Source organism: Lactuca sativa, chromosome 8 (assembly GCF_002870075.4).
Source record: "Lactuca sativa cultivar Salinas chromosome 8, Lsat_Salinas_v11, whole genome shotgun sequence".
Taxonomy (NCBI): domain Eukaryota; kingdom Viridiplantae; phylum Streptophyta; class Magnoliopsida; order Asterales; family Asteraceae; genus Lactuca; species Lactuca sativa.
The window spans coordinates 180,902,327-180,929,129 of NC_056630.2; the positions used below are offsets into that span (position 1 = coordinate 180,902,327).

The following is a 26,803-nucleotide window of genomic DNA, read 5'->3' on the forward strand; positions in this document are numbered from 1 at the left end:
GAGATCCATCATAAAGATGGTGAAGTCTTCAGTCAACGATTCACTTGCTCAACCTGAATTTTACCAGTACATCAAAAAATCAGATGGTGAAGTCATCCGACTTCAGGCACATAGAATTTTAGAATAGTTTCAGATAACCTATAAACAATTACTTTATCATGTTTGTATTCTATCTTGTAGAATTTGATATTTGAAAAAGATATTGGTGAAAAATTTATTTCTTATCTTCCTCATGAATATCAAGCACCAAAGGAATAATCTTCAATTAGTAGCAGTAGCAAAATCATCTTAGTATCTAATATGATGAGGGTAATTCTGCCAGAATGGAATCACGAATTCCAATTTTGTTAGAATGGAATCTAATATGTTGGTTTGATAAAATGTTCACTTCAAATTATTCTACTTATTCTAATGTATGTTGTATAAAATCATGCTCATGTTTATCTCCTTTTTGCAACTCCTTGTATAAAATCATTCTCATACAATACAATTCTGACAGAATGCCAATCGCACAAAATGTCAATCTCATAGAATGCTAGCATATTTTGAAGTGGCTTAGAGGTCAAACATACACAAAATGTCAATCTCACAACAAGTATATTTGTTTAACTGGTAATGAATTTGTGATACTTTATGGTTGACTTTATAGTCTCAACTACATTATGTCAGAATTTATAATTTTTATTTTTCTACTATATTCTGTCAAACTTTATAGTTTTTAATACATTCTGTCAGAATTTATAATTTTTATTCTATTAGAATGCATTGAATTGTTTAATTTTTGAAACTTGATTATGTTTTCTTTGTGGATTTAGGTTTTGAAGAGGCTAACATTGATGTGGAGAAGGAAGAAAACATATAGAACGAGAGTGTATTATACCAGAATGTGTTATGCTACAATGTATAAAGTGTTGCTTAAAAATCATTTCTTTCAGAATGTTGTTATTATTCAATGAATCACAATCATACAATGTAATTATTTGTTATATTATTAGTTCAAGAATTGATTTTGTGTATTCTTTCAGAATGTATTTACTAGTTTATGGTTAGCATTCTGTCATTCTGACAGAATAAAATCGAAAAATATATTTACTAGTTTATGGTTGGCATTCTATCATTTTGACAAAATAAATCAGATTTTTAAATTTGAATTAATTTAAAATATTCATATTTTAAAAAAAGAAAGGAATTAAGTATCCCTAAAAATCCGAAAATTTTTCTTTTTTAATATAGGTTAATTGACTAAAATGCCCTTATGCTAAAATTTGTGTGATTATATGGTACATGTTATCCTATTCTACTATCATAGACCCTCAAATCATGACCTTTGATTATATTTCATCCGATGGTCCAGATCTGTGCATTCTGGCACACAATAGTTAGTAAAAACAAAATAATAGACCCTCAAATCATGACCTTTGATTATATATATCGGTCTAAACATTGGAGTGGTGTATCTCAACCAAACACCTCTTTACTCCTGTGCGGCACAACAACCACTAACTGAAAAGAGAAGATAGTTTGACCTACTGAAATACGGAGACATTGTGTAATGAAACCGTTGAGCTCCCCTTTGCGGTGCTACCTTGCTAACCACTCCCTCCGGCCTCCCTATGCCTAATACAAGGCTATTGTCCGGTTAAAACATATCATTTTCAAAGTGTTTAATGGTGTTACGAAATTGAAGAATTTATCGTAAATATTGGCAACCATATACAGTCCGTTAAAACCTATTTCACCGGTCCCACAAGTCCATTTCACAACACAACCTTATTTTTTATTTTTTATTTTAAAATAAATTAATTTAATTTATTATTTTCTCTTAAATCAAAGCTTATTTTACAAAAACTCAGGAAAATAGTTTCTCCGCCGGATAAGAGCAATCCTCCCCTATAAATACCTCTCTACAATACAGAAGTACATAAACAGATCATTTAACCTTCTCTCGAACGCAAGCATCTGAAAAATGGCGAAGAAGTACGAGCAATTTAGATGCCAACCGAGGCTTCCAAAATTTGCTATCCCGAAAAGGTACGATCTCAAGCTCATACCAGACCTCATCGCCTGTAAGTTTTCAGGAACCGTCGAGATCTCTATCGATATCGTCGCCGATACCAAGTTCATTGTCCTCAATGCCGCAGACCTCTCCGTAGATTCCAAATCTGTTCGATTCCAATCGAAAAGCGAGTCAAAGGTAAGTATCTGATTTCATTTTATTTTTTTTGCTTCTCGTATATGTTTAATAGTAAGAGTAATTTAATTAATGGGAGTGTACATGATCAAAGGGATTGGAGCCTTTGCAAGTAGAATTTTTTGAAGACGATGAGATTTTGGTGCTGGAGTTTGGTGAAACTTTGGCTCTCGGTCTTGCTGTATTACATTTAAGTTTTGAAGGCACACTGAATGATCAAATGAAAGGTTTTTACAGAAGGTAATTCGTCGTTGATCTTGTTGACATTTTTATTTACTAACTTGTTGAAAGTAATTTGTATTTGATTTTGATGATTAATCCAGTCATTTGTATTTCTTAACATAACTAGTAAGATATAAACTTATTTGTGAATCCATATCTTCTTTCTGTCAGTTTGAAAACTTAGTAAAGTGGCTTCTTGATACATGCTATTATAAAAACTAAGACAGTAAATAACCTATAAAGATGTTTCTTTTTCTTTAATCATGTCCTAAAATGAAATGATTAAACGACAAAGTCCAGATGTTTATGATTAAATTAAAGATATTGGACAAAATTAATTAACCTGATCTTGATGTGTGGTTAAAGAGCTAATTGATAGAACTCCAAGATTTATTACCATGTATCCATTGGAATTGTGATTGTTGCTTATGCAATGATGACAATGGCAGGAATGATCAATGATTTAGTTTCTGAATTTGAGTTTTCGCTTCGCTCATGTACTCCTGTTAATATGTATCCATAAAATGTCATTTTCCATAATAAGCTAATGCAAAGTCATTATCAATGAAGTTTAAGGTTAGCTACAATTTACCAATTTGGCTAATTTATAAAGAAATAAGTTGATGAAGTTACAGTAATTGAAGAGATTGTTTGCCTCTCCAACTTTTAGACAAGCAAACTATCACTATTCAGGTATTAATTGCAACTTTTGAATGGATTTGTCAGTTCATATGAACATAATGGTGAGAAGAAGAACATGGCTGTAACACAATTTGAACCAGCTGATGCCAGAAGATGTTTTCCTTGTTGGGATGAACCTGCTTGTAAGGTATGACTAATATCTTCATATGTTGTTCTGATTTCTTTTACATTTATATTTTGTCCAATTGCTCAAAATTGTTCTAATTTCTTGTTTGTTCACTTATTAGGCTACATTCAAGATTACACTAGAGGTGCCTTCAGAACTTGTAGCTCTTTCAAACATGCCAGTTCTTGATGAAAAGGTGGAGGGCAACATAAAGATTGTCCAATACCAGGAATCCCCAATCATGTCTACATATTTAGTGGCAGCTGTTGTTGGTTTGTTTGATTATGTTGAAGACCAAACACCTGATGGTATGATACAATAATACAAGCCTAATTGCAGTGAATAGAACTTACTTTTGTTTATTTCTGTTTTATAGCATCCTACTTTCATTATCTTCTGTTTTATATCATCCCACACCCACAAGGGCAAATTGGTAAAAAAGTTTTCAACTGTCTTACAGGGATCAAAGTTAGGGTATATTGCCAAGTTGGAAAGGCAAATCAAGGGAAGTTTGCATTAGATGTTGCTGTTAAGACCCTTGGTTTATACAAAGAGTATGCTCTATTTTCTCATCTTCACACTTTCAATTTTTTCTGACTTTCTTTATGCATTCTAATCCTGTATTTTATGAGTTATGCAGCTACTTTGAAACACCTTATTCACTACCCAAATTGGACATGATTGCAATCCCTGATTTTGCTGCTGGAGCCATGGAGAATTATGGTCTGGTTACATACAGAGAAACAGCTCTACTTTATGATGAAAAACACTCTGCAGCTGCAAACAAACAGAGGGTAAAGTACATTGATATTACCAATTTACCCTTCTATCTACAATAGTAACATACTGGTTGACTAATTATACAGGTGGCAACTGTTGTAGCTCATGAACTTGCACATCAATGGTTTGGAAATCTTGTGACAATGGAGTGGTGGACACATTTGTGGCTAAATGAGGGATTTGCCACTTGGGTAATAATATCACCCAATTATAAATTTGCACTTTAATTTTTTTTTCTTATTAAGATATTATGCTTATAAGTTATTATAATTGTAAATCAGGTAAGCTATTTAGCTGCTGATGGGTTGTTTCCAGAATGGAAGATATGGACTCAGTTTCTTGATGAAAGTACTGAAGGTCTTAGACTTGATGGGCTTTCAGAATCACACCCTATTGAGGTGAAATAAATAGCACTATTCTAAATGTGACAAATAGCAACATATTTCCATGATATATTTTACATTTATAACAAATTTCTTTTGCAGGTGGAAATCAATCATGCAGGTGAAATAGATGAAATTTTTGATGCAATCAGCTATCGCAAGGGCGCTTCTGTCATTCGCATGCTGCAGAGCTATCTTGGTGCTACTGTTTTTCAGGTTTGGTTGTTAGAATTTAACATTTGATTTTACTATTCTTTTTTTTTTTTTTCAATTAAATCAGAAATTCTGTTTCTTGTGCTTCCAACTCTCTCTCTCTCTCTCTCTCTCTCTCTCACACACACACATATATTTTGCCCTGATGGAATGGAATGGACCATTTCTTAAGAAAAAACTTCATAACTGATCAGTATCCCGAAATCTGAAGTATAGTCCCTAAGTTAAAAAAATCTCACAGATGGTCCCTATGGTTTCAAAACTTTTAATGTTTGGTCCTTATTACTCACTCCATTAAGTTTTGACCGTTAACTGAAGGGCATTTTTGTCATTTTACTACCACAGGGACTAAACTTCAGATTTCGGGATACCACAGGGACCCTTTATGAAGTTTTTTCAAATTGTTATAAGCCTATTTGGGTTTTAATGAGCTTCTATTTTGTCAACATTTTTCTATTTTGTAAATAAAAGTTCATCAGTTGTAACTAAAGTAAGATATAATTTTATCTTATAATCTTATTTGGTTATTTTGTAAATAAAAGCTTATTGATTACAATTGAAATAATAAATAGATTAGAGTTAAAAACTCAAAATTATCCTTTGTATTTACATGTACTACACAAAATATATATGAAAAGTCACCCCATTTCTACAGGCCAACTAAACATGATCATGATGTAATCACCTAAATAAACCCTAATATTAATAATAATGATCCAGAAAGATTGATTGTATAAATATTTCCATTTTCTCATAACTCTTTTTTTTTTTGTTTTTTTGTTTTTTTTTTTGTATATCACCAGCGAGCACTTGCTAAATATATAAAAAAACACGCTGGCTCAAATGCAAAAACCGAGGACTTGTGGGCCGCCCTTGAGGAGGAATCCGGTGAGCCTGTGAACAAACTAATGAATTCATGGACAAAGCAAAAAGGTTATCCAGTTGTCTCTGTTAAACTAAAAGACAACAAATTGGAGTTTGAACAGGTTTCCATCTCATTCATATCTTTAATAAGAAAAAAAAAATTATAAAAGTACAATGTTGTATCTGTATGAATCCTTTTATGAGTTTACTGTTGTTATGTATTGATAGGTTCAATTTTTGTCGAGTGGTTGTGAAGCAGAAGGGCAATGGGTTGTGCCCATAACATTATGTTGTGGCTCATATGAAGCAAGAAAAAACTTCTTACTTGAAAAAAAATCACAAACTGTTGATGAAGCATCAAGTAGTTGGATAAAAGTCAATGTTGACCGGGCAGGGTTTTATCGAGTCAAATATGATGAACAATTGTCTGCCAAATTACGATCTGCCATTGAAAGTAAAAAGTTATCTCCCATGGATCGATATGGTAATCTTTGCTATTTTATTTGTAGTATTATTATTATCCTCAACTTTATTTAAAAACTAAACATTGTAAAAATAATATATATTTATATTATTATTATTATAATCTTTTGTTTCTACTGACAGGTATTCTAGATGACTCGTTTGCATTGTCTATGGCTGGCCAGTTGCCTTTATCTTCTTTGCTTACATTGATGGGTGCTTACAGAGAGGAACCTGATTATACAGTGTTGTCAAACTTAATCAGTGTAATGACTGATGACTAATGACTACTCTACCCTTGTCAATACTTGTATTATTTTCAATATGAAGATGAGGAGGGCATTCATGTCTTTTTGATGCTTATATTATTTCTTTTGGCTATCACAGGTTAGCTCTAAAGTTGCAAGAATTGTGGCTGATGCTGATAACACATTGCTGGACAACATTAAGATGTTCTTCATCAACCTTTTCCAGTACTCTGCAGAGTTAGTTTTTTTTTTTCTTTTTTTTTTTTTGAACTCCTCATACTATATTATTAAGGATTTATAATTATTGGGTTTAATTTATGTTATGCAGGAGGATTGGTTTTGATTGTAAAGAAGGGGAAAGCCACTTGGATGCTTTGTTGAGAGGAGAGCTTTTTGCTACATTGGCTGTGTTTGGACACGAGGAAACATTAATAGAAGCAAACAAACGCTTCCAGGCATTCTTGGAAGATAGAAACACACATCTTCTTCCTCCCGATATAAGAAGGGTTAGATTTAGCCCTAGCCCTAGACCTTTTTTCTTCTGTTCAAAGAAGGGCAAATTTGTAAAAACACATGACTTAACGGGGGGGTGTTTTTGACAGGCGGTGTATGTTGCTGTAATGAAGAAGGTGACATCAACAGACAGATCTGGTTTGGATTCGCTTTTGAAAGTTTACAGAGAGACTGATCTAAGTCAGGAAAAGACTCGGATATTAGGTAATTTATAATAATGTTATAATCTTATCTTATAAAATCATAAAATTGTCATTTTTTTTTCTTAAAATCGAGATTTGTTTTTACAATTATGTTGTAGGTGCTCTTGGATCTTGTAGTGACCCCGACATAATTCTTGAAGTCCTTAACTTTTTGTTGACCCGTGAGGTTCGAAGTCAAGATGTTGTGTTTGGATTGGGTGTTAGCAGAGAAGGTCGTGAGGTGGCATGGAATTGGTTCAAGGTTAGTTTAAACTAATTATTTTATTTCATCTGTTGTTACCCTGAACCCTAAACCCTAAACCCTGAAACAGGAAAATTGGGAACACATCTCGAATACTTGGGGGCGTGGATTTTTGATCACACGCTTTGTCAGCGCACTTGTATCACCGGTTTGTTTTTGTCAACTCAAATATTTTTTATTTTAATATTATAGAGGTGTTGGGTTTTGGATGTTGGTATTATGAATAAAAATATTTAATTTTTTTTTGGTGTTTGTAGTTTTCGTCAATTGAGAAAGCGGAGGAAGTGCAAGGGTTTTTTGCGACGCGTGGTAAGCCTTCGATTATGAGGACGTTGAAGCAGAGCCTTGAGAGGGTTCATATAAATGCCAAGTGGCTTGACACCATTCGAAATGAGAAAGGGCTTGCTGAGTGTGTTCAAGAACTCGCATACAGGAAATACTAGATTTCGATTTGGTATTTTGTTATTTGCTTTTATTGTCTTCCTTTTTATGGTCGTCATACTATGTTTACATTTTACATAAATGAACGACTTTGTTTCTTAAAACCTATATAAAAGAGACCTCTTGCTAGATAAAAACTCGTGTTGTTGTTGTTGTTTTTTTAATTTAAAAAAAAAAAAAAAAAAAAAAAAAAAAAAAAAAAAAACTAATAGATTAATGGGGATATGATATAATCTAGTAAACTATATATTTATGTTTGTTATTTTTTAAAAGGATATGACATAAAGGCTTTTAAGTAAACTTTTAAGTTTGTCAAAAAGTTACGTATGAATATATGTGATACAGCTTAAAACTTGTATTATTATTATTTTTTCATATTTAAGTATTTAACATTTATCATATCAACTTCTCCTTAACCGGTGACGCTATGCGTAAAGATAAACCAAGAGTTTTAAATTTTTATTACAGATAAAGTAAAGAGCTTTTTTTATTTTTTTTTATAATTTAAATAAGATGTTATTTTAGTTAGTTTATAGATTTTGGCTAATTTAGTCGTTGTTTATATTTTGACATTATATTTAAATAAGTTATAATATATTTTTTTAAACAATCAAACCCAAAATAGTTGTTTTTGTAACTTTTTGATCGAAGTTTTTTTCCTTTTAAAAATAATTGTTTGAATAATTTTCTGATAAAGGATATCATTTTGACAAATAAAATTTTGTAAAGATTTTTCTTTTGTAACTTTTACATTATTATTTTTATTTTTTAAAAATATTATAAAATAATATAATTTATTAAACAAAGGAATACAATAAGAGAATAATAAGAACTTAATTCTATATGGAAATGTAAGCAAGTATGAATTTTTTGGTCTTAATTGTTTAACCCAAAACAAAAACTAATTATTAAAAAAGCAAAAATACTGACCTTTGTTCAAGTCTTCAAACGCGTATTCCAAATGAAATTAACTACTTAAATCAATTAAAATCAAATGTTAAATCAAACATCCATAGTAGTGATAATAAGACTTATACCAAACTAACAGTAACATTCTAAATTTTCAAAAATTTCATATGTGTTAAAATAAACATATTATCCAAATAGGTAAAAATGCAAATGGATCATAAGTTAAAATAAAACTTTTCAATCGAATAGCAAAAAAAATGTATTAAGAGAACGTTTGGGATTTCATTTTGAAGTTAAAAAGAATTTGTTGACTTTTATTGACTTATGAAGATGGGAAAAAAAGTTTTTAAAAAAATGTTTGAATTAATTTTTTGGTGGCAAAAATCAATAAGTTAAAAAGTATTTGACTGTAAATTGTATTTTGTTTGTTTTTTTTAATAAGTTATAAATCATTTCAATAAGTCATAATTTGTTATTTTTTGAAAACTCATTTTCAAAGAATAAAAAAGAAAAAAATTTAAAAGTCCTTATTAAGCATCCAAACATTTATTTATTTATTGACTTTTCAAAAATTCAATAAGAAGTTTTTAAAATAAGAAGATTTTAAATAAACACTCTGACACCCTCTAAAACTATTTACTATCATCACAAATACAAAACATTATGTTCTGACTTCTAACTTCTAAGGCTAGACATATCTATACTCTCATTTAAGTGGCTAGGTGCCTCACTAAAGATGGCTGGCTGGTAGGGGAGCGAGGGGAAATAGAAAGAGAAAGAGGAAAAAAGGGCAATCATTGGATGGCTTCATTTTCTTTTTATTTTTTTTTTCAAAATAAAAATAACTCAACATTGAGTGGCTATTACTCTTACCTAGATGCTACCATTCTATCCATCATATGTTGCTTTAAAAAATCTTTTATATATATATATATATATATATATATATATATATATATATATATATATATATATATATATATATATATATATATATATATATATATATATATATATATATATATATATTTTTTTTTTTTTTTTTGAACCGGCAAATCTAATCTACTCCTAAGCTAACAACATCTATTCCACCTATGTTCACAACGAGACTTGAATCCTCAATCTCAAAAAGGGAGGGCACCACCTGATACCGCTGGGTTACAAACCCTTTGACAACCTCCTACATCATATCCAATTCCATTTGAAATAAATAGAAAGTGAACAAAATTAGATAAAGTCAAGGAGAATTGTTTTTGGAATATTTTCTAACATCATGAGGCTCTTTTTGTACATAAAGCTACATGGTATTGATTTCCTCCATTGTCGAAATTAGTCACCGGTTGAAAGTCCAATTCCAATTTATAAAAAGCAAATTTACAGTTATCTTCCACATCCATGGTGATCGTGGATGGTTGGTTCCATTTGGTGCTGATCATGTAGTTTCAGAGTTCATGGAACAATAACGTCGGACAACTGATTTTACTGTTGTTTTACTTGATCAAACGGTTGATAAAAAAGAGTACCATGGTGATATAAAGATATAATTTCAATTTCACTTTGTTATCATAAAATTTGTATTTTAAGCATATTTTCGGTTATGTTAATAAATACCTTTGAGATGACTCAAATTATTAAAAAGTTTTATCTAATAATAATTACATTTTTTTTTCTAATATTGAAATATCATCGAATAGTGGAATATAAATTTTTAAGAAAAGACACTCACACACCTACTATCATTTAGTGGATTCATAAAAAAAAAAAAAAAAAAAGGGGACATACAACTATTACCATGTGTTATCCGAAACAAATAGGATAAGGTCGATGACTGTTCCATGTGTCAAGTGGGCCAATAATATGAACTTATCAAATACGCAGAAAACATACGATGATACGATGCCCTTATTTCATTCACTTTTCAGTTTCCACTTCCCCATATCCCACACATGTTAGATTTGATCTGGATACACAGCCGCCGCGTCTCTCCCCAATATTCCATGGCCAATTCTCATCTTCAACTGCTTCTATATCTCTTTCTTCTCACCATCAAAATATCATCATCTGTCCAAACAACCCTCTTCCATGGTGGGTTTCTTCTTGATATCACCAAAGATGCCCAAACCCTCCAATACACCACCCAGTTACTCATCGGTACTCCGCAACTTCCCACCAAGCTCGTTGTTCACCTCTCCGGTCAATCTCTATGGCTCAATTGCGCACATTCGTCTTCATCTAGACACTTCGTCCGCCATGGTTCTCTTCCCTGCTTGATGGCGAAATCCGGTGGTCAAACTCCGATTGTTCCCAGTCCCAGTCCCACCATCTGTGACGTTCACCAAGAAAACCCCATCACTGGATCCACCAATTTCGGAGATCTAGCCGAGGATATAGTCACCGTTTCCGATGGTATGGGTGTTGATCGGTTCCTTTTCTTATGTTCGCCGGAGTATCTACTAAAAACCCTGGCTACCGGTGCTAAAGGTATGTTAGGCTTCGGAAGATCAAAAATTGCGTTTCAATCTCAGGCTGTCAACAATTTTGACATTCCAAGAAAGTTTTCTATATGTTTATCTTCATCTGAAGGGTTTATATTTTCCGGCATCGGCATCTCTAAGTCTCTATCGTACACACCCTTGATCTCGACCCATGGTCACGACGGGTACTATGTGAACGTAAAATCCATCAAAATTAATGGCAGAAAACTGGTGTTACAACCGATCAGAGGCGTCGAAATAAGCACAGTCGTCCCATACACCACCATGAAGAGCCCGATTTATGGGATCTTTACAAAAGCTTATGTTAAGGCTGCTAGTTCAATGAACATGACGATGGTGGCTCCGGTGGCGCCGTTTGGTGTTTGTTTTAGCTCGCAAAGGAAGGTGCCGGAGATTGAACTGGTGTTGCAGAGTGAAGTGGTTAAGTGGATGATTCAAGGGAGGAATTCGATGGTACAAGTGAGTGATTCAGTGATGTGTTTAGGGTTCGTGGATGGGGGTTTGAATATGAGAGGTTCAGTTTCAATGGTTTTAGGAGGGTATCAATTGGAAGATCATATTTTGGAGTTCAATTTAGCGACTGGTATGTTGGGATTCAGTCCTTCGTTGTTGAGGGAGGGTGATAGCTGTTCTAACATGAAAAATGCGGTGGTTTCAACACCATTGACATTGTAACTTGGGTGTTTGATCGTTTTCCGTTTCATCGTCGAATATATCACATGTAGAGACCTAGTTGAGTTGTGTTGTGGTCTCATATTTTTGTAGGTTTTGATCCGTTTCTTTTTTCTAACATGTAAATATGTAATGAAGATATAATTTTGGTTGTTTTGATCCCTTTTCTTTCCTAACATGGAAATGTAATTATCTGTTTGGACCCATTTAGTATAGACAGATATGGATATGTTACACATGAATGTCGAAGACCGGGTCCTTGATTTGAAGGTCTATATATATACGATAAGTAAAACTAATGTTTTTTAATAAAAAGGAAATATATTAATACTTCAATAACTGTTATAATAATAATCAAAACAAAAAACCGGTGAATCTCTAGTCTTTTTTTAGGATTCTTGGAACCAAAGTTGTTTATCATTATCGATCTACTAATATAGAATAATAACTAATGTGGTTTTATTCAGCACAGTTAGTTGTGATCGGCTAGTATTGCTTACCGGCTCTTTCAACGAACATATGCTTTTACCAAAAAGAATAAAGTAAAAATAGATTTGTAACACAGTTTGATAATTGTCTAATACTTTTTAAGTTGTGATTTTAACTATTAAAATAGTAAACGCGGTAGAAGCTTTATATAGTGGTTGGAATTGGCAATGGTGATTTAAGAATTCTGCGGAGTCAATGGCGATTTCGAGAATGGGCCCTATAGCACATCTTTTTAAATAAATTGTCATTTTTTTTAAACAAGTTGTTCAATAAGATAACAATAAATAATTTATTGTTACATATAAATATTATATAATGATATGTGTTTTATAGTTATCTGTTAGGTATCTTAACATATAATAATAAATAATTCAACAGTTAAGACCATTTCAAAATCTGTATAAAAAAATAATTTTATACAATTAATGGTCTCATTTAATATTTTGTTCATAACAAAAGTGTACAAAAAGATCAAAATGTTATTTCTAGTTAAAATACATGTTTATAATATAACATAAAGTTACAGAAACGATCCTTCAAAATATAATGAAATAGTAAAATTTTCCCAAAATAAAGATAGTTAACAATTAAAAAACCAAAATAACCTTATAAAAATTAAAATCACAGCATTAATTATATGAATATAAAATTATTCTATCATCAATGAAATTATTCAACAAAGGTTTCCTAATAGGATATGAATTATGATTCATTTTTGAAATACATTGCTATAACCGACAAGAAGGAGGAGGAACATGCAAATTTACAAATTTGCCCTCTTTTTGATAAGTTTATTAAGAGGTGTCAAGTCTCAACAGTGAGATAACATGACCATTAATAATGACAAAATAGTCAAATATTTTTTTCTCAAAGTATGATATGGTATAAATATGTCACATCATAAATTAGTAGTGGCAAAACAGTCGAATTTGCTTATATTTTGGCTCTTTCAAAAAAAATTTTGCTTATAAAACTTTTATACATAAGAGGAAATGTATTTAGCATCAGTATGTAGGAACGAAACAAACCATTAATAAACATAAGTTGATATTTTTGTATTAGAGGGACGATTCCTATAATCTCACAGTCATACAAGGATTGTTTCTGGAAATGTTAATATCATAGCATTAATTATATGTAGCATACAAATACTATCCAGACTAAAGAAAATTCAATCCACACATATGAACCAATTAGCAACTTGATTTATTGGATCCCCTAATGTACATAATGAAAAATAAAAATCTGAAATTTAATCTGGGATTAATTTTTTTTTTTCTGAAAATATGATATGGCTTAAAGCACATTTTTTAATCTGCAAAAAACTCAAATTCATGGAAATGTTAAAGAAATGGTCCCTATAGCACATTCTTTTAAACAAATTGTCCAATAAGATAACAATAAGTAATTCAACAGTTACATATAAATATTATATAATGTTATCTGGTGTTACCAAAGGGCTTGTAGCCCAGCGGTATCTGGTGTTACTCTCCCTCCCTGAGGTTGAAAGTTCAAGTCCCGTCGTGAACATAGGTGGATTTAAGGTATAGTTTAGGAGTAGGTTAAATTTGCCGTTTAAAAAAAATATTGTTATCTCTTAGACATCTTAAAAGATAACAATAAGTAATTCAACAGTTACACCAATTAGAAATTTATATACAAAAAATAATTGTATACAATTAATGGTCTCATTTAATATTTTGTTGATAATAAAAGTTTACAAAAAGATCAAAATGTTATTTCCTGTTAAAATACATGTTTATAATATAACAGAAAGTTACAGAAACTGGTCCTTAAAATATAATGAAATAATATAAATTTTCCCAAAATAAAGATTTAAAGAGGTTAAAAATTAAAAAAAAAAAAAAACCAAAATAACCTTATAAAAATTAAAATCGCAACATTAATTATATGATAATGAAATTATTCTATCATCATTGAAATTATTCAACAAAGGTTTCCTAATAGGATATGACTTATGATTCATTTTTAAAGTACATTGCTATAACCGACAACAAGGAGGGGGAACATGAAAATTTACGAATTTGCACTCCTTTTGATAAGTTTATTAAGATGTGTCAAGACTGAACAGTTAGATAACACGACAATTAGTATTGGCAAAACAGTCAAATATTTTTTTTTCTCAAAGTATGATATGGCATAAATATGTCATATCATAAATTAGTAGTGGCAAAATAGACAAATTTGCTTATAAAACTTTTATACATAATAAGAAATGTATTTAACATCAATATATAGGAACGAAACAAACCATTAATAAACATACATTGATATTTTTTTGCATCAGAGGGGCGATTTCTATAATTTCACAGTCATACAAGGATTGTTTCTGGAAATGTTAATACCGCAACATTAATTATATGTAGCAAACAAATACTCTCAAAATACTTTCCAGACTAAAGAAATTTCAATCGAAACATACGAACCAATTAGCAAATTGATTTATTGAATCTCTTATGTTAAAACATAGTAAACAGATAAAACGGATACTCTATCCTCTACAACTAAACCAATTAGCAACTTGATTTATTTAATCCTTTATGTTAAAACATAGTAAACAGATAAAACTGAGAAGGATTGAAGAAGAACACACCTTTTTTTTTATGAAGACGTGAAAGAAGATTGAAGAATAATAACGTTTGCAAAGAAAACTCAGAAGCAGAATACAAAATCGTATAGATCGTATAGTCGTATATATTTCGGTATGCATTTATTTCGAGCAGATTTTTTGGGATTAATCACTGGAAATTAATCAATTTCCAATTACAAAAAACAAACTTCCATATTTTATGGGATATCACAGTTTTGAATTTTGAATTACCGATTTTGAATATTATTTGCATATTAATATTTATTGTCTATAGGAATTGAAGGCCATTTTGGTAAAATAGCTTACTAAAAGAAGCAGGAAAATATGATTATGGGGGGATTGTAGATTGACACGTGGCGAATTAATACTTATCTATTAGTTTAGAAGAAGATTATAAAAATGTTAGGTTAAATATGGGTATTATGAATAAAAATAGGTAAGTATATTGATTTAAGTTTTTTATATTTGTAGTTTCGTCAAATGAGAAAGTGAAGGAAATGGAACATTTTTTTTGTGATGCGTGGTAAGCCTTTGATTGTGAGGACCTTGAAGCAGAGCATTGAGAGGACTAAGATAAATGCCAAGTGGCTTGACACCATTCGAAATGAGAAAGGGTTTGCTGAGTGTGTTCAAGAACTCGCATACGCGAAATACTAGATTTCGATTTCGTCTTTTATTATTTCTTTGCTTTTAAACCCTTTTTATTGACTTTCGTGATCATTGATAATACTGTGTTTACACTTTACATAAACAAACGACTATGTTTCTAATTTCTTAAAACCTTTATAAAAGAGACACCTTGCTAGAAAAAAACTTGGGTGGTTAGTTTTTTAACTAATGAGATTAATGAGAATATGATTTAATCTAGTATTCTCTATATATTTTAAGTTTATTATTTATTTAATGTAAAAAAAAAAGGGAAATTGAGTAATCTAACCATATTTTTGGGTTTTTTTTATTAATATAACCAAGTTTCTTTTTTTTTTGAAAAATAACCTTTTGGTCTGAAATGGGTCATTTCGGACCCAAAAACCAGTCCAAGCCCAATATTGTAGCCCATTGGTATATATATAGGTCCTATACACAAAAAATTTGGAATACACATTCCGGAATTAATAGATCCGAAACATGATCTAACCGCATTTCAGACCAAATTTTCAGTATGGATCCGTCAAACTAAGTAAGTTGTACACCTTAAGTTACTTTGGATTTGATTTTCTGAAACGATTTACATATTCCGGAGTAGTCCGGAACATGAGGAATAACTCTGGAATATCCGGATTATCCTTTTTTTTAATCTTTTTTTCGTCGTACGTGTATGAATGTTATGTAAGTACTTTGTAATTTGTTTCTGATCGGTTGTTTTAGTCCGAAGTTAGGCATTGTAAGGGTTTTGGAATGGTAATGTAGGTACTGAACACGATGAATGTTGTCCGAAACCTGATGATTTATTCTTGAATGATGATCCAAAATACTTATAATATACAATTTTTTCTAAGTATTGTTTAATAACTCATGTTAGTCCAAAGACGAGTTAGCATGGATGTTGTTAAAAAAATGGATTTTACGGACGATGAAGTTGTATTCCATTTACAAGAGCTTTCGGAATTGTGCCCGATAAAGGTAAAATTAAAAAACAATAATTTTATAATTCTGATTTACTTTTACGGTAATGTATTAAAATGTTCTTGGATTTTTTTCAGATAAAAACGACGATGCCGAGTTGTAAAATAAGATACAAAACAAACCAATAAAGACACCCATAAAATTAAGAAAAAAATCTGAAAGAGTGTTAAAACTTAAATTGAAAGCAGATAGAACTCTGAAAGATGACACTGAAGCAAATGCAGACAAACCTGTTATGATAGACTAGTTACAATTATGTTTTTTTTGGGTTATGGATATGTTTCAGGATTATTATTATTATTAAATACTTTTATGCACATTGATTTTTAAATACTATATTAATATAATCTAGGCATATATTCTATTTTCAGTCTCCAACTTCTAATGACTCGAACGATCATGATGAGTTGCCTATAAAGTATGCTATACCATTGTGACATCCCCAAAATCACGGCCAGAAAAGACCGATTTTGTTTATGCTTTATAAAAATCAGAGTACTTCTTTTCATAAAAATGTTGCGGAATTTGTTCCCAGAAAAACACGATAAATACGTTATTAAAACATTTTCGAAGAAACGTATTTATTTCATTTTAAAACGTTTGGGATGTCATTGTTAATACAGAAACATAAGCATAAACAGAACTTACAATTATTTACACTAGTGTTCTACATCTCTTTAAATCTCTCAGTGTAATGTCACTTCATATCGTCACCTGTGATGTAAATAAACTGAGTGGGTCAGGTTGGGAAACCTGGTGAGTACATAGGGTTTTCAACCCACAATAATATAGTTATTATGTTTAAACAATCAAACAATCAACCCAATTACCCATCCCCATTATCTTCTTTTAGTCTTCCCTAAGGATATTATCTCAAGGGTCATCTCCTATATCATATTTACTTCTCATCTCCTTACGTCGTATTTCCTTATTTGAGTGTTCCTACGAACTTTACCTAAGGATCATCGCCCACATTGCATAGACAATACTAATCCGGGGATTACTCCCTCAATATGTGTCTAGCAAGAGTTAGGGTATCATCGCATGATTACGCAGCCACAACATCACCTGGACTTGTAAATCATGATAAGGGTTAGTCTATCATCGCACGAATACGTAGCCACAACATCGCCTGGACTCGTACTTCATAATAAGGGTTAGACTATCATCGCATGAATACGTAGTTACAACATCGCCTGAACTCGTAATTCATCACCTACAGGTTACTAGCCTGCTGGTGTTTCCACGGGGTTGTCTATAATAGTCCGTGGTCGCCATCTATAGTCTAGTAGATGACTACATCTCCAAATTGTCGGACAAGGTTGTAGTATCCTACATCACCGATTCATAATCACCTATCTATCCTCACCTAATTATCATCATCTTCCTATCATCACCTATCTCTCATTATTTTATTTCATCACTCACCAACTATTTCATCTACCCATGTTTTATCCCAACATATTTGTAGATATAAAATAAATATACAGTTTAAATCATTTAAAACATGTATAAATCATTCATCCAGCATAGACAACAAGTATTCAAACAATATGCACACATAGCACGTAATTTATATTAAAATACTTCATATCTATGTGTAAGATGAAAGGGACCATGCACTCACCTGAGTAGGTGGTGACTCAACACTCGAACAGCACTTCGATACTCTCAAAACAATTTCCTTCGAGAGAAGTTAGAGAGAGAAAGAAAGGCTTATGGTGTGAAGAAAATATGAGGAGTTCACCCTTGTATTTATAGGAAGTGTATAGTAAAGTAGTCTCCAAGCTTCGTCCGTAACTTTTGCATACGAGCTCCGTTTTTGTCTGTCTTTTTACTGTTGAGTTCCTATTAATGAGATCTTCAACTTTCATTTAGACCTCGTTAGCTAATTCTCATTCTATCTCGGATTTACAAAACTGTATCGAATTCGCCGCGCTCGAAAAGTAGAGACTAAGCTTCGTCCATAACTTTCACATACGAGTTCCATTTTTATCTGTCTTTTTGCCGTTGAGTTCATATTAATGAGATCTTCAACTCTCATTTAGACCTCGTTGGCTAATTCTCATTCTATCTCGTATTTACAAAACTGTATTGAATTCGCCGCGCTCGAAAAGTAGGGACTAAGCTTCGTCCATAACTTTTGCATACGAGCTCTATTATCGACGTTCTTTATATCCACGCTTTGGTATTTACGAGTACTACAACTTTCATTTAGATCCCGTCGGCTAAAAATCGACCGATCTAAAATTCAGATTTCGGGCTGTGCACTGCTATGCTAAATCTTAGAAAAATCATAACTTCCTCATACGAAGTCAGATTTGGGCGTTCTTTTTATCGATGTTCTTAGTTTAACATATTCTACGACTTTCGTTTAGATCGCTAAGGCTAAATCTCGCTCTATCGTAAATTCACTATTTACGCTTCCCGGTATCGTGCCGGTTCCGTCGCGAAACTTCAACGGGTCATAACTTCTTCGTTATAACTCGGTTTTCGGCGTTCTTTATATGTACGAAAACCTTGTAACATACTCTATAACTTGATTAAGATTATTTATTCTAAATAATCTTTTGTCGAAAAGTCGTTTTCGACCCCTATTGCCTCTAATTTGACTAGCCCAGATTTGCGGGCGTTACAACCATGTCTTGAAGATGAGCAACGACGTCTTGTTGATACGACTGCATTAGCAATGAGTCGTGATTATCAACATGCTAAACAACGAATGGTAATACTGGAAATCTCATTACCATCTTCACCGACTGAGGACCGAAGAAAAGTAGCATTGTATAACATGCAAATGCTCCTTATTACCATGTCTGAAGATACACGATAATTTGTGAACACAATGGACATCATCGAAGAAACACGTAGGACAACTCCATCACTAGAAGATCGAGTCGAATTGATTGATAATGGTTGCGAACTAACTGAGACCTACATAGAATTGTTTGAAAATCATGTAGATACGCCTAGTTTGCATCGAATGCAAGTTCCTAGTTATAGGCCACAAATGTAATCTAATTTTAGATATGAATATTGTAATGTATTTTCAAATTGAATTTTGTAAAACGAACGATATGATTATCTAAACTAAAATGACAATTATCCTTTTTCATTAACGTTTTTGCAGAGAGCGTTATTTAACCTAATACATACATAGATTGGTTTCCACAAATCAGGAAATTGTAAGGGATACATATTTTGTTCTCGGTCAATAAAATCTCCTCTAATTCTAACATTTGTTAGACGGTTCCGTTCTGCACGAAGCTTATTGATATCCTTATTTACATTTTCAATCCACTTCTTAGCTTGTTTCATTTCTTTCATTGCTTCTACAACCCATTTTTCATTTTCATTTACTTGTTCCGCTAGATCGTCGGCACATTGATTTAGTGTGCGACTTCTTTCAGAGTCCCCTTCGTTTGCTTCTTCAGCAACCTTCATAGCTTGGAAAAGATCATCAGACATTTTATTCGGGAGTGGGAGATACGGGCCTTCCATAAACAAGTTATTATCTGAACAAACATAACAATTTTCTTCATCACAATGCCAAACACCATAGTGAGATGAACTCATTCTGATTTTATTTCAACATTGAGGATTCATGCTAAGTGCATTTTAAGGTTGAAAAACAAATGTCTGAAAGAGCCCTTCCAGAAAGTGGCTCCGGATCTGGAATGAGGTTCCAGAATAAGGGTCTGAATTACTGTCAGAAATCTATGACATTTACTGTTCGGAATGACTACACATACTGTCAGGAATCTATGCTTATTGTTGGGAAATGACTACACATATGTCAGGAATCTATGAAAATTATTGTTCCGAAATTATGGCTCGAAATATCAATTCTAGAATGTGGCTCCGAAATAGCTAGTCCGGAACCTGGCTCCAAAATAGCTGGTCCGGAATGTGGCTCCGGAACAATGGTCCGAAATAGCTGGTTATAAATACTATCAGGAATCTATAACATTTACGGTTCGGAATAACTATACGTATGTCAGGAATCTCTTACTTTTACTCTTCGGAATGACTACTCATATGTCAAGAAACTTGGACAATTATTGTTCCGAAATTAGGGTCTGAAGAATGTGTTTCTGGAATAGTGTAGTGTCAGCTTCAAAACTCTAGTAAATGTCATTATATAAATGTCATTATATAAAAGAATTCAAGCATCAAAACTCATAGTTCAAAGAAATGGCATACTAGGATTGTGGCTCTTAAGGTATTATATGTAACGCCCCGTTTCTGGGACTTTTGGAGCAAGTGGAAGAAGGAGAAGGTTGGAGAGTTCAAGGAAGAGGAAGTAGATCCAGAACACACTCCTTTGTGGTCATCTTTTATGTCGGGCAGTTCCGGAGCAGCAGCCAGCCAGCGTTAGAGTCAGCACCGCAGCAGCCAGCGTTACGAGGTGTGTTTTCATTCCAGTAGGGACGAGTCTACGGCCATAATGTCGGCCAGTCTAGTTAGTAGTAATTTCGGACTTTGGTCCGATGCAGTAGTTCAGTGTACTTGGTGTCTTTGTGATTCAATCATGTCTTTGTGTTATGTGTTCCGGACTCCGGTCCGATGCAGTATGCAGTATATGTGTTTATGCTAGTTGATATGTTTATGCTATGTCATGTTATGCCCAGTCCGTTTCCGGACTTTGGTCCGATGCAGGGGACAAGGTCCCAGTCAGTTCCGGATTTCGATCCGATGCAGTTAGTTTCGGACTTCGATCCGATGCAGTTTTCGGACTTCGGTCTGATGCAGAGGGCAATACCCTGGTTAGTTCCGGACTTCGGTCTGATGCAGTTTCCGGACTTCGGTCCGATGCAGTGGGCGAGGCCCAATATATGTTTATATGTTATTGTATGGTATGTGGTAGTTTGGGGGAGCTCACTAAGCTTTTTGCTTACAGTTTCAGGTACTTCCGCAAGCAAAGGGAAGAGCTCGGGTTGATGGCATCGCACACACCACAACTTCAGTTTATCCTGGGGGTTTATTTTGGATGTTACTATGACTGATACAGATTTGTTTGACACAGTACTATGACTTTTGAATTGCTCTTTAGATGGTTTTACTATATATGATGTGATTTTTAGTATTATTAAAACAAAAAATTTTGGGTCATATTATGGGTCATTTCATTATAAGGAAATCAACAACTAGAAATAACCCTAGACGGCTATTTTACGCTTGTCCTAAAGAGGTATGTGGGTTATCATTTTATTATTTTTCTTTTAATTAATATTGATTTACACAATATACATCATGTGTTTGATCTTAAATTTTCAGGGACCACAATCTGGGGTTTTTTGTTGGGTTGAAAAATTAAAAAACAATAATTCAGTGATAATCAATAACTTATTTCGATAGAAGAAGAAACTTGAAACCCAAAATATGCACTTGAAGATAACGTTAATTTGTAGTTGAATTTTCTTTTTTGGAGTCATTGTGTACAAGTTGTCAGTTTTATGTTCAACTATCCCTTCTGTAACACTTATCAATCTTTTTAATATGCAATGTTTTCTTGTTTGTTAGTATTACTATGGTACTTGTAAATTATGTTTTTTTTTTATCTTTCTAATATGTAACAAATATTTGGGAAATAATAATATTTTCATTACACACTGCAAATCAGTTACAAACATAATTAATTGTAATTACATTGATAATAAAACTATAATCAAAGGGTCTCGTATTTCCCATTCTGATCAAGGGGGAAGAGGATGCACAGTTTGTTTCTGGTAGGAAGTCTAAAACACATCAGTCTAGTAATATATCTGAACCATATCAGGTAATTCATGGATGTTCGAATGATGTGATGTCGCAATTGCATGACTACAAGCTATACCCAAACTGCGTCATTTCCCACATGAACATGTATGATGGTTCAGATGAACAACACAAGTCTTTTAAAAGTCAAAAATGCAATAAATGTAGGACGGGAGCAGAGACAGATCCCTGACGGAATCTTTGTTACTTGCCACTGAACAGATTTTTACATCCTTTTATGAAGCACCATTTCAGCATACGAGATGAGTATGGTAGTCAAACTCGTTGAAAAGTAATATGATCAAATAAGGTTCTTGTACAAGTATTTAAATAAATTTAATATTTCAGCCGGAATTTTACCTGCCATTAATATGCGTTCAAGGAAAGTCCGTTGAATGTAGTCACGAATTGACTCGGTAAGCATTATTATCGGCACATTGTGTTGATTTACCGATAACACAAAAAAGAAAAAAAATTAGGGAACATCAATGTTGACTACATTCTAATAGATGTTAGGGAAATAGGTTCTTGCCCATTTTTGCATGACCAATGTTGGCAAGAATTTCACGAGCATCAGGGGTCAGCCGACATAAGTTTTGCTCAAAATCAGACACAGTATATGAGCTGCATGGCATCTAGAAAATTTTTTATAATGTTTCGCCAAAGACGCCCCTTGTGCGCATATACTTGAACGCACTTTTAGAAGTATATCCATGAAAAGAATCAGGGAATACATGCTCTATGCAAGAACTAATGACATCATCCATATTTGTTATCTCAAAGCTTCTCTTAAACTCATAAGGAACCATGTAGAAAAATATAGATTACTTTCGACAGCCAAACCGAATGCTATAGGGAGGGTCTGGCTGTTCTCGTCGATAGTAACCGCTATAAACATTGTTTTTAAGTAATCCCCTCTAAAAGGGACACTACCTATAAAGATGACAGGAAAGAAACAACCTATGAATACATAGACCTATATTTTTTGGAAACAAAAATGAATTAATTTAGATATAGAAATATTATATATTTTAAGGAAACAATAGAAAAATGCAAAAAATCAAATATACCACCCATCCAACAGCCACAAAACAAGCTTCGAAATGACCCATCAAATCAGTTTTGATGTGAGTGTAAGTATATGGGTTAGTTTGCCTAAGGTTGTGAAGGTAAACAAATAGATTATTAAAGCTTTCTTCGTGCTGACTCTCTGCGAAACTCATTTTGAAGCAGTTTTATAAGAGATAATTACGAATTACTTGATTAAAGGTAAGGTTTTAAGAGCGCGTGCGCGCACACGCGCATACACACACACACACACACACACACACACACACACACACATATATATATATATATATATATATATATATATATATATATATATATATATATATATAGGAGACGAAAATAAAAAAAAGACTGAGGATATGATCCGAAGTAGGAACTCCGAAATATGTAGTCTGGAACGAATACCACAACTCTGGGATGCTATGTTCCAAAGCAAGTGGTCATTTTTCTAAAAAAGATGTTGGTTATTTTTATTAAAATTATCGTTTATAAATATTAGATTACTTATTTTCCCTAAAAAATTGAATTAGAGATAAAGTAAGAGTATCTCCAAATCAATGTAGCTATCATTTCAACCATTTTTTAAACTTTAACATTTTAGTTCTTAGCTGTTTTAGCCCATATATTTATTATTATCTTATTGGAAAATCTTTCGTAAGCCCAAAATTTTAGTCAAATTAATGCTTTAATACTAGGTATTAACGTTTTATATGAATTTATTATATTTGTACATGTTTATATATATATATATATATATATATATATATATATATATAAAGTATTTATATATTTATTTGTTTAATAATATTATTAATGATGAGTTTAAAATAATATAACTATTTACATTTTAATAAAATACTACTACTACGACCAATAGTAGTAGTAGAAATAATAATAATAATAATAACTAGAAAAGAGTCTCCGGCGTTGCCGGAGTCGGTAGGTATTGCTTTGTAAAGTAAAGTAATATGTTGACTTGCATTGAGATAATCTAGTAAATGAAGATAAACAATGTCATCTAATTATATAAATAAAGAAATCTAAATCATTATTTCTTGTAATAAATGAGGAAAATAAAGAAATTGTCTCACAAATTGAACTTTATTGTCATGTATGACAGCGGTTGGAAAACCAATCTGGAAAATATAGACCATTGTTTTTTGTCCGTTAATGTGAGGGTAATTTGGTCTTTTAAGATAGTAGGGACTGAATTTGTGACGACGGGTAAACCATATGGACATTTTATGTAATTTTGGCGGTGGTAGTGATGGCAACTGGTGGGTGACTTTATGATATTGGGTGAGTATTTTTTAATAAATAAAACATTAATTTAAAACCAAAAAGAGAAATATAAATTAATAAAAAAATTAGATTAGGAGTAAAAGAGTGATTTCGGTTTCATCGTTGTCCTCAATGTGTTAAATCTGGTAAACCACAGGGACCAATCGTGTAATTTTGTCTAACAATAATAATAATAATAATAATAATAATAATAATAATAATAATAATAATAATAATAATAATAATAATAATAATAATAAGGGACCATTTCTGTATAAAGGTGAAGGGTCAATGTTGTAAGTAGTTTTTTAAAACCAATATAAGTTGGAGGACAAAAAGTGACAAAAAAAATTTGACAAAAAAAGAGGAGCAAACATACGTAGCCTTAGGGACTAATTTTGCCAAACACTTAGGAAGTTTCATAAAGGTGAAGGGTCATAAAATGTTGTAAGTAGTTTTTTAAAACTAACACAAGTTGGAGGACCAAAAATGACAAAAAAAGAGGAGCAAACATACATAACCTTAGGGACCAATTTTGTCAAACACTTAGGAGGTTTAATATTCCAAACTTTCATATCTTTAATATATATATATATATATATATATATATATATATATATATATATATATATATATATATAATAATAATAATAATAATAATAATAATAATAATAATAATAATAAGGTATCTTTTTTGCAGAAATATCCAAATATTTTAGATCAGTTTATGAAATAGTATCAAACTAGATTATGACCCGCGTAAAACGCGAAAGAACATATAAAAAATATATATATAAGTATAAAATTGTTAGCATAATAATAATAAAAAAAAATTAATGAATATAGACTTAACGTTATTAGTAACGTTGAAATGTCTGAAAAAAAAACAATGAAATATCTGAATATTTATAGTCGTTGAATGACCTCTTTCTAAACAATATTTTTTGTTTTGTTAGTTGGACGATCTTTTTCTTCACATATAAGTAGCTTCAATCATTTTTACTTTTGACACGAGAAACAACATATAACTGACCATGAGCGAAGACCATTTTAAAAATAGTCATAATGCATATTTTTACCGGTTTCTAGGACCTTTTTGGAAAAAAAAAATTATTTGGGACTAAGACGTTAATTGAGTCAAAATTTTGAGACTTTGCTTAATATTTCCTTATTTTATTTTACTTCCTTTTTTTTTTTTTTGAACAACAAGACAAAATATATGATTAAACTAAGAAACCCGAAGCTGGAAGAGTACAATGGTAATAAAAACCACTAACTAGATATCTTAAACAAAACAAAACTAAGCCATTGGAAAGGGTAAATTAATTTGACAATATTGACAATACCAAAGACACACCAGAGAATGATTGGGATCTTCAGAGGGATGAATTGCATCAATATGGTGATCTTGAAATTTATTCAATAGACATATTGCAACCCAAACAATAATCCTAAAGGAGCCTAGACGTTGCCCTGCTGGGATAAAACAAAGATATAAGGGAATCAAAGATTTGAGCCTCCTGCATTTTGTGAAGCATCCAGTTCTAGCTTATTCCACCTGAGACCCTAAATCAACCATCGTTTGATGAAATAGATATCAGAACATTTGAAGCTGCAAAAGATATTGATGCATTCGACTTATGCTTCAATTAATAAATGAAACGTGACCACATGATAAGCTAGGAATCCTCAAATCACAAGCAGCTCCAAGGCATAACCAAAGACACCAATATTATGAGTAATATATTAACATCAATGAATGCTTGACAACATATTTTTGTTAGATAAAAGTTAATACAAAGTTAATGTGATAAAAATAATAAGTTTTTTTATGAGGTTAACCCATACGATTTTCTTTGTTGAGTATTAAACTTTTCATTTAATTTATTTCTTTAATTATTTTTTTTATAAAATTTCAATTATCTATATATATATATATATATATATATATATATATATATATATATATATATATATATATATATATATATATATATATATATATATATATATATATATATATATAGTATTTAAAACACATTTATTTATTTTATATCATGTCTCATCATTGGTGGTTTTTGCTCTATCATGTCTCCATAATTACAACCATATTCCATAATAGCATGGGAGCTGGAGCATAATCTTCGATGAAACTCACAATTAAAGAGGCAATTTTGATTGAGGACTTTTTTCTTTGTTATTTAAGTGACTAATTTAGGGGTTGTTTGTTTACCATTTAACAACTCTCAAAAAAAAGATTGGTCTAATGATTTATATCGTTTGATTACATCTTAATAAGTACTCTGCGTTGATACCACTGCTT

At 31.8% G+C, this 26,803-nt stretch overlaps 2 protein-coding genes across 2 annotated transcripts; both read left to right on the forward strand.

Moving 5' to 3' along the window:
• The first annotated feature begins 1,896 nt into the window (after positions 1–1,896).
• Positions 1,897–7,706, forward strand: LOC111881790 (aminopeptidase M1). The gene is made up of 18 exons (XM_023878185.3): positions 1,897–2,194; positions 2,286–2,431; positions 3,140–3,242; positions 3,343–3,529; positions 3,682–3,775; positions 3,862–4,015; positions 4,088–4,192; positions 4,283–4,399; positions 4,487–4,600; positions 5,401–5,583; positions 5,690–5,945; positions 6,068–6,189; positions 6,311–6,408; positions 6,500–6,677; positions 6,774–6,888; positions 6,986–7,128; positions 7,199–7,276; positions 7,386–7,706. Exons 1-18 carry the CDS (start codon positions 1,967–1,969, stop codon positions 7,569–7,571), a joined length of 2,607 nt encoding a protein of 868 aa, XP_023733953.1. The 5' UTR covers positions 1,897–1,966; the 3' UTR covers positions 7,572–7,706.
• Positions 7,707–10,364: 2,658 nt separating this feature from the next.
• LOC111881791 (probable aspartic proteinase GIP2) lies at positions 10,365–11,804 on the forward strand. Its single transcript, XM_023878186.3, has one exon. The coding sequence runs from the start codon at positions 10,425–10,427 to the stop codon at positions 11,646–11,648; it is 1,224 nt and encodes a 407-aa protein (XP_023733954.1). The 5' UTR covers positions 10,365–10,424; the 3' UTR covers positions 11,649–11,804.
• Positions 11,805–26,803: the final 14,999 nt, after the last annotated feature.

Coding starts and splice junctions, on each gene's coding strand:
- LOC111881790 (XM_023878185.3), top strand. CDS start 1,967: ATGGCGAAGAAGTACGAGCAATTTAGATGCCAACCGAGGCTTCCAAAA. Junction 2,195..2,285: donor AATCGAAAAGCGAGTCAAAG/GTAAGTATCTGA, acceptor ACATGATCAAAG/GGATTGGAGCCTTTGCAAGT. Junction 4,601..5,400: donor TTGGTGCTACTGTTTTTCAG/GTTTGGTTGTTA, acceptor GTATATCACCAG/CGAGCACTTGCTAAATATAT.
- LOC111881791 (XM_023878186.3), top strand. CDS start 10,425: ATGTTAGATTTGATCTGGATACACAGCCGCCGCGTCTCTCCCCAATAT.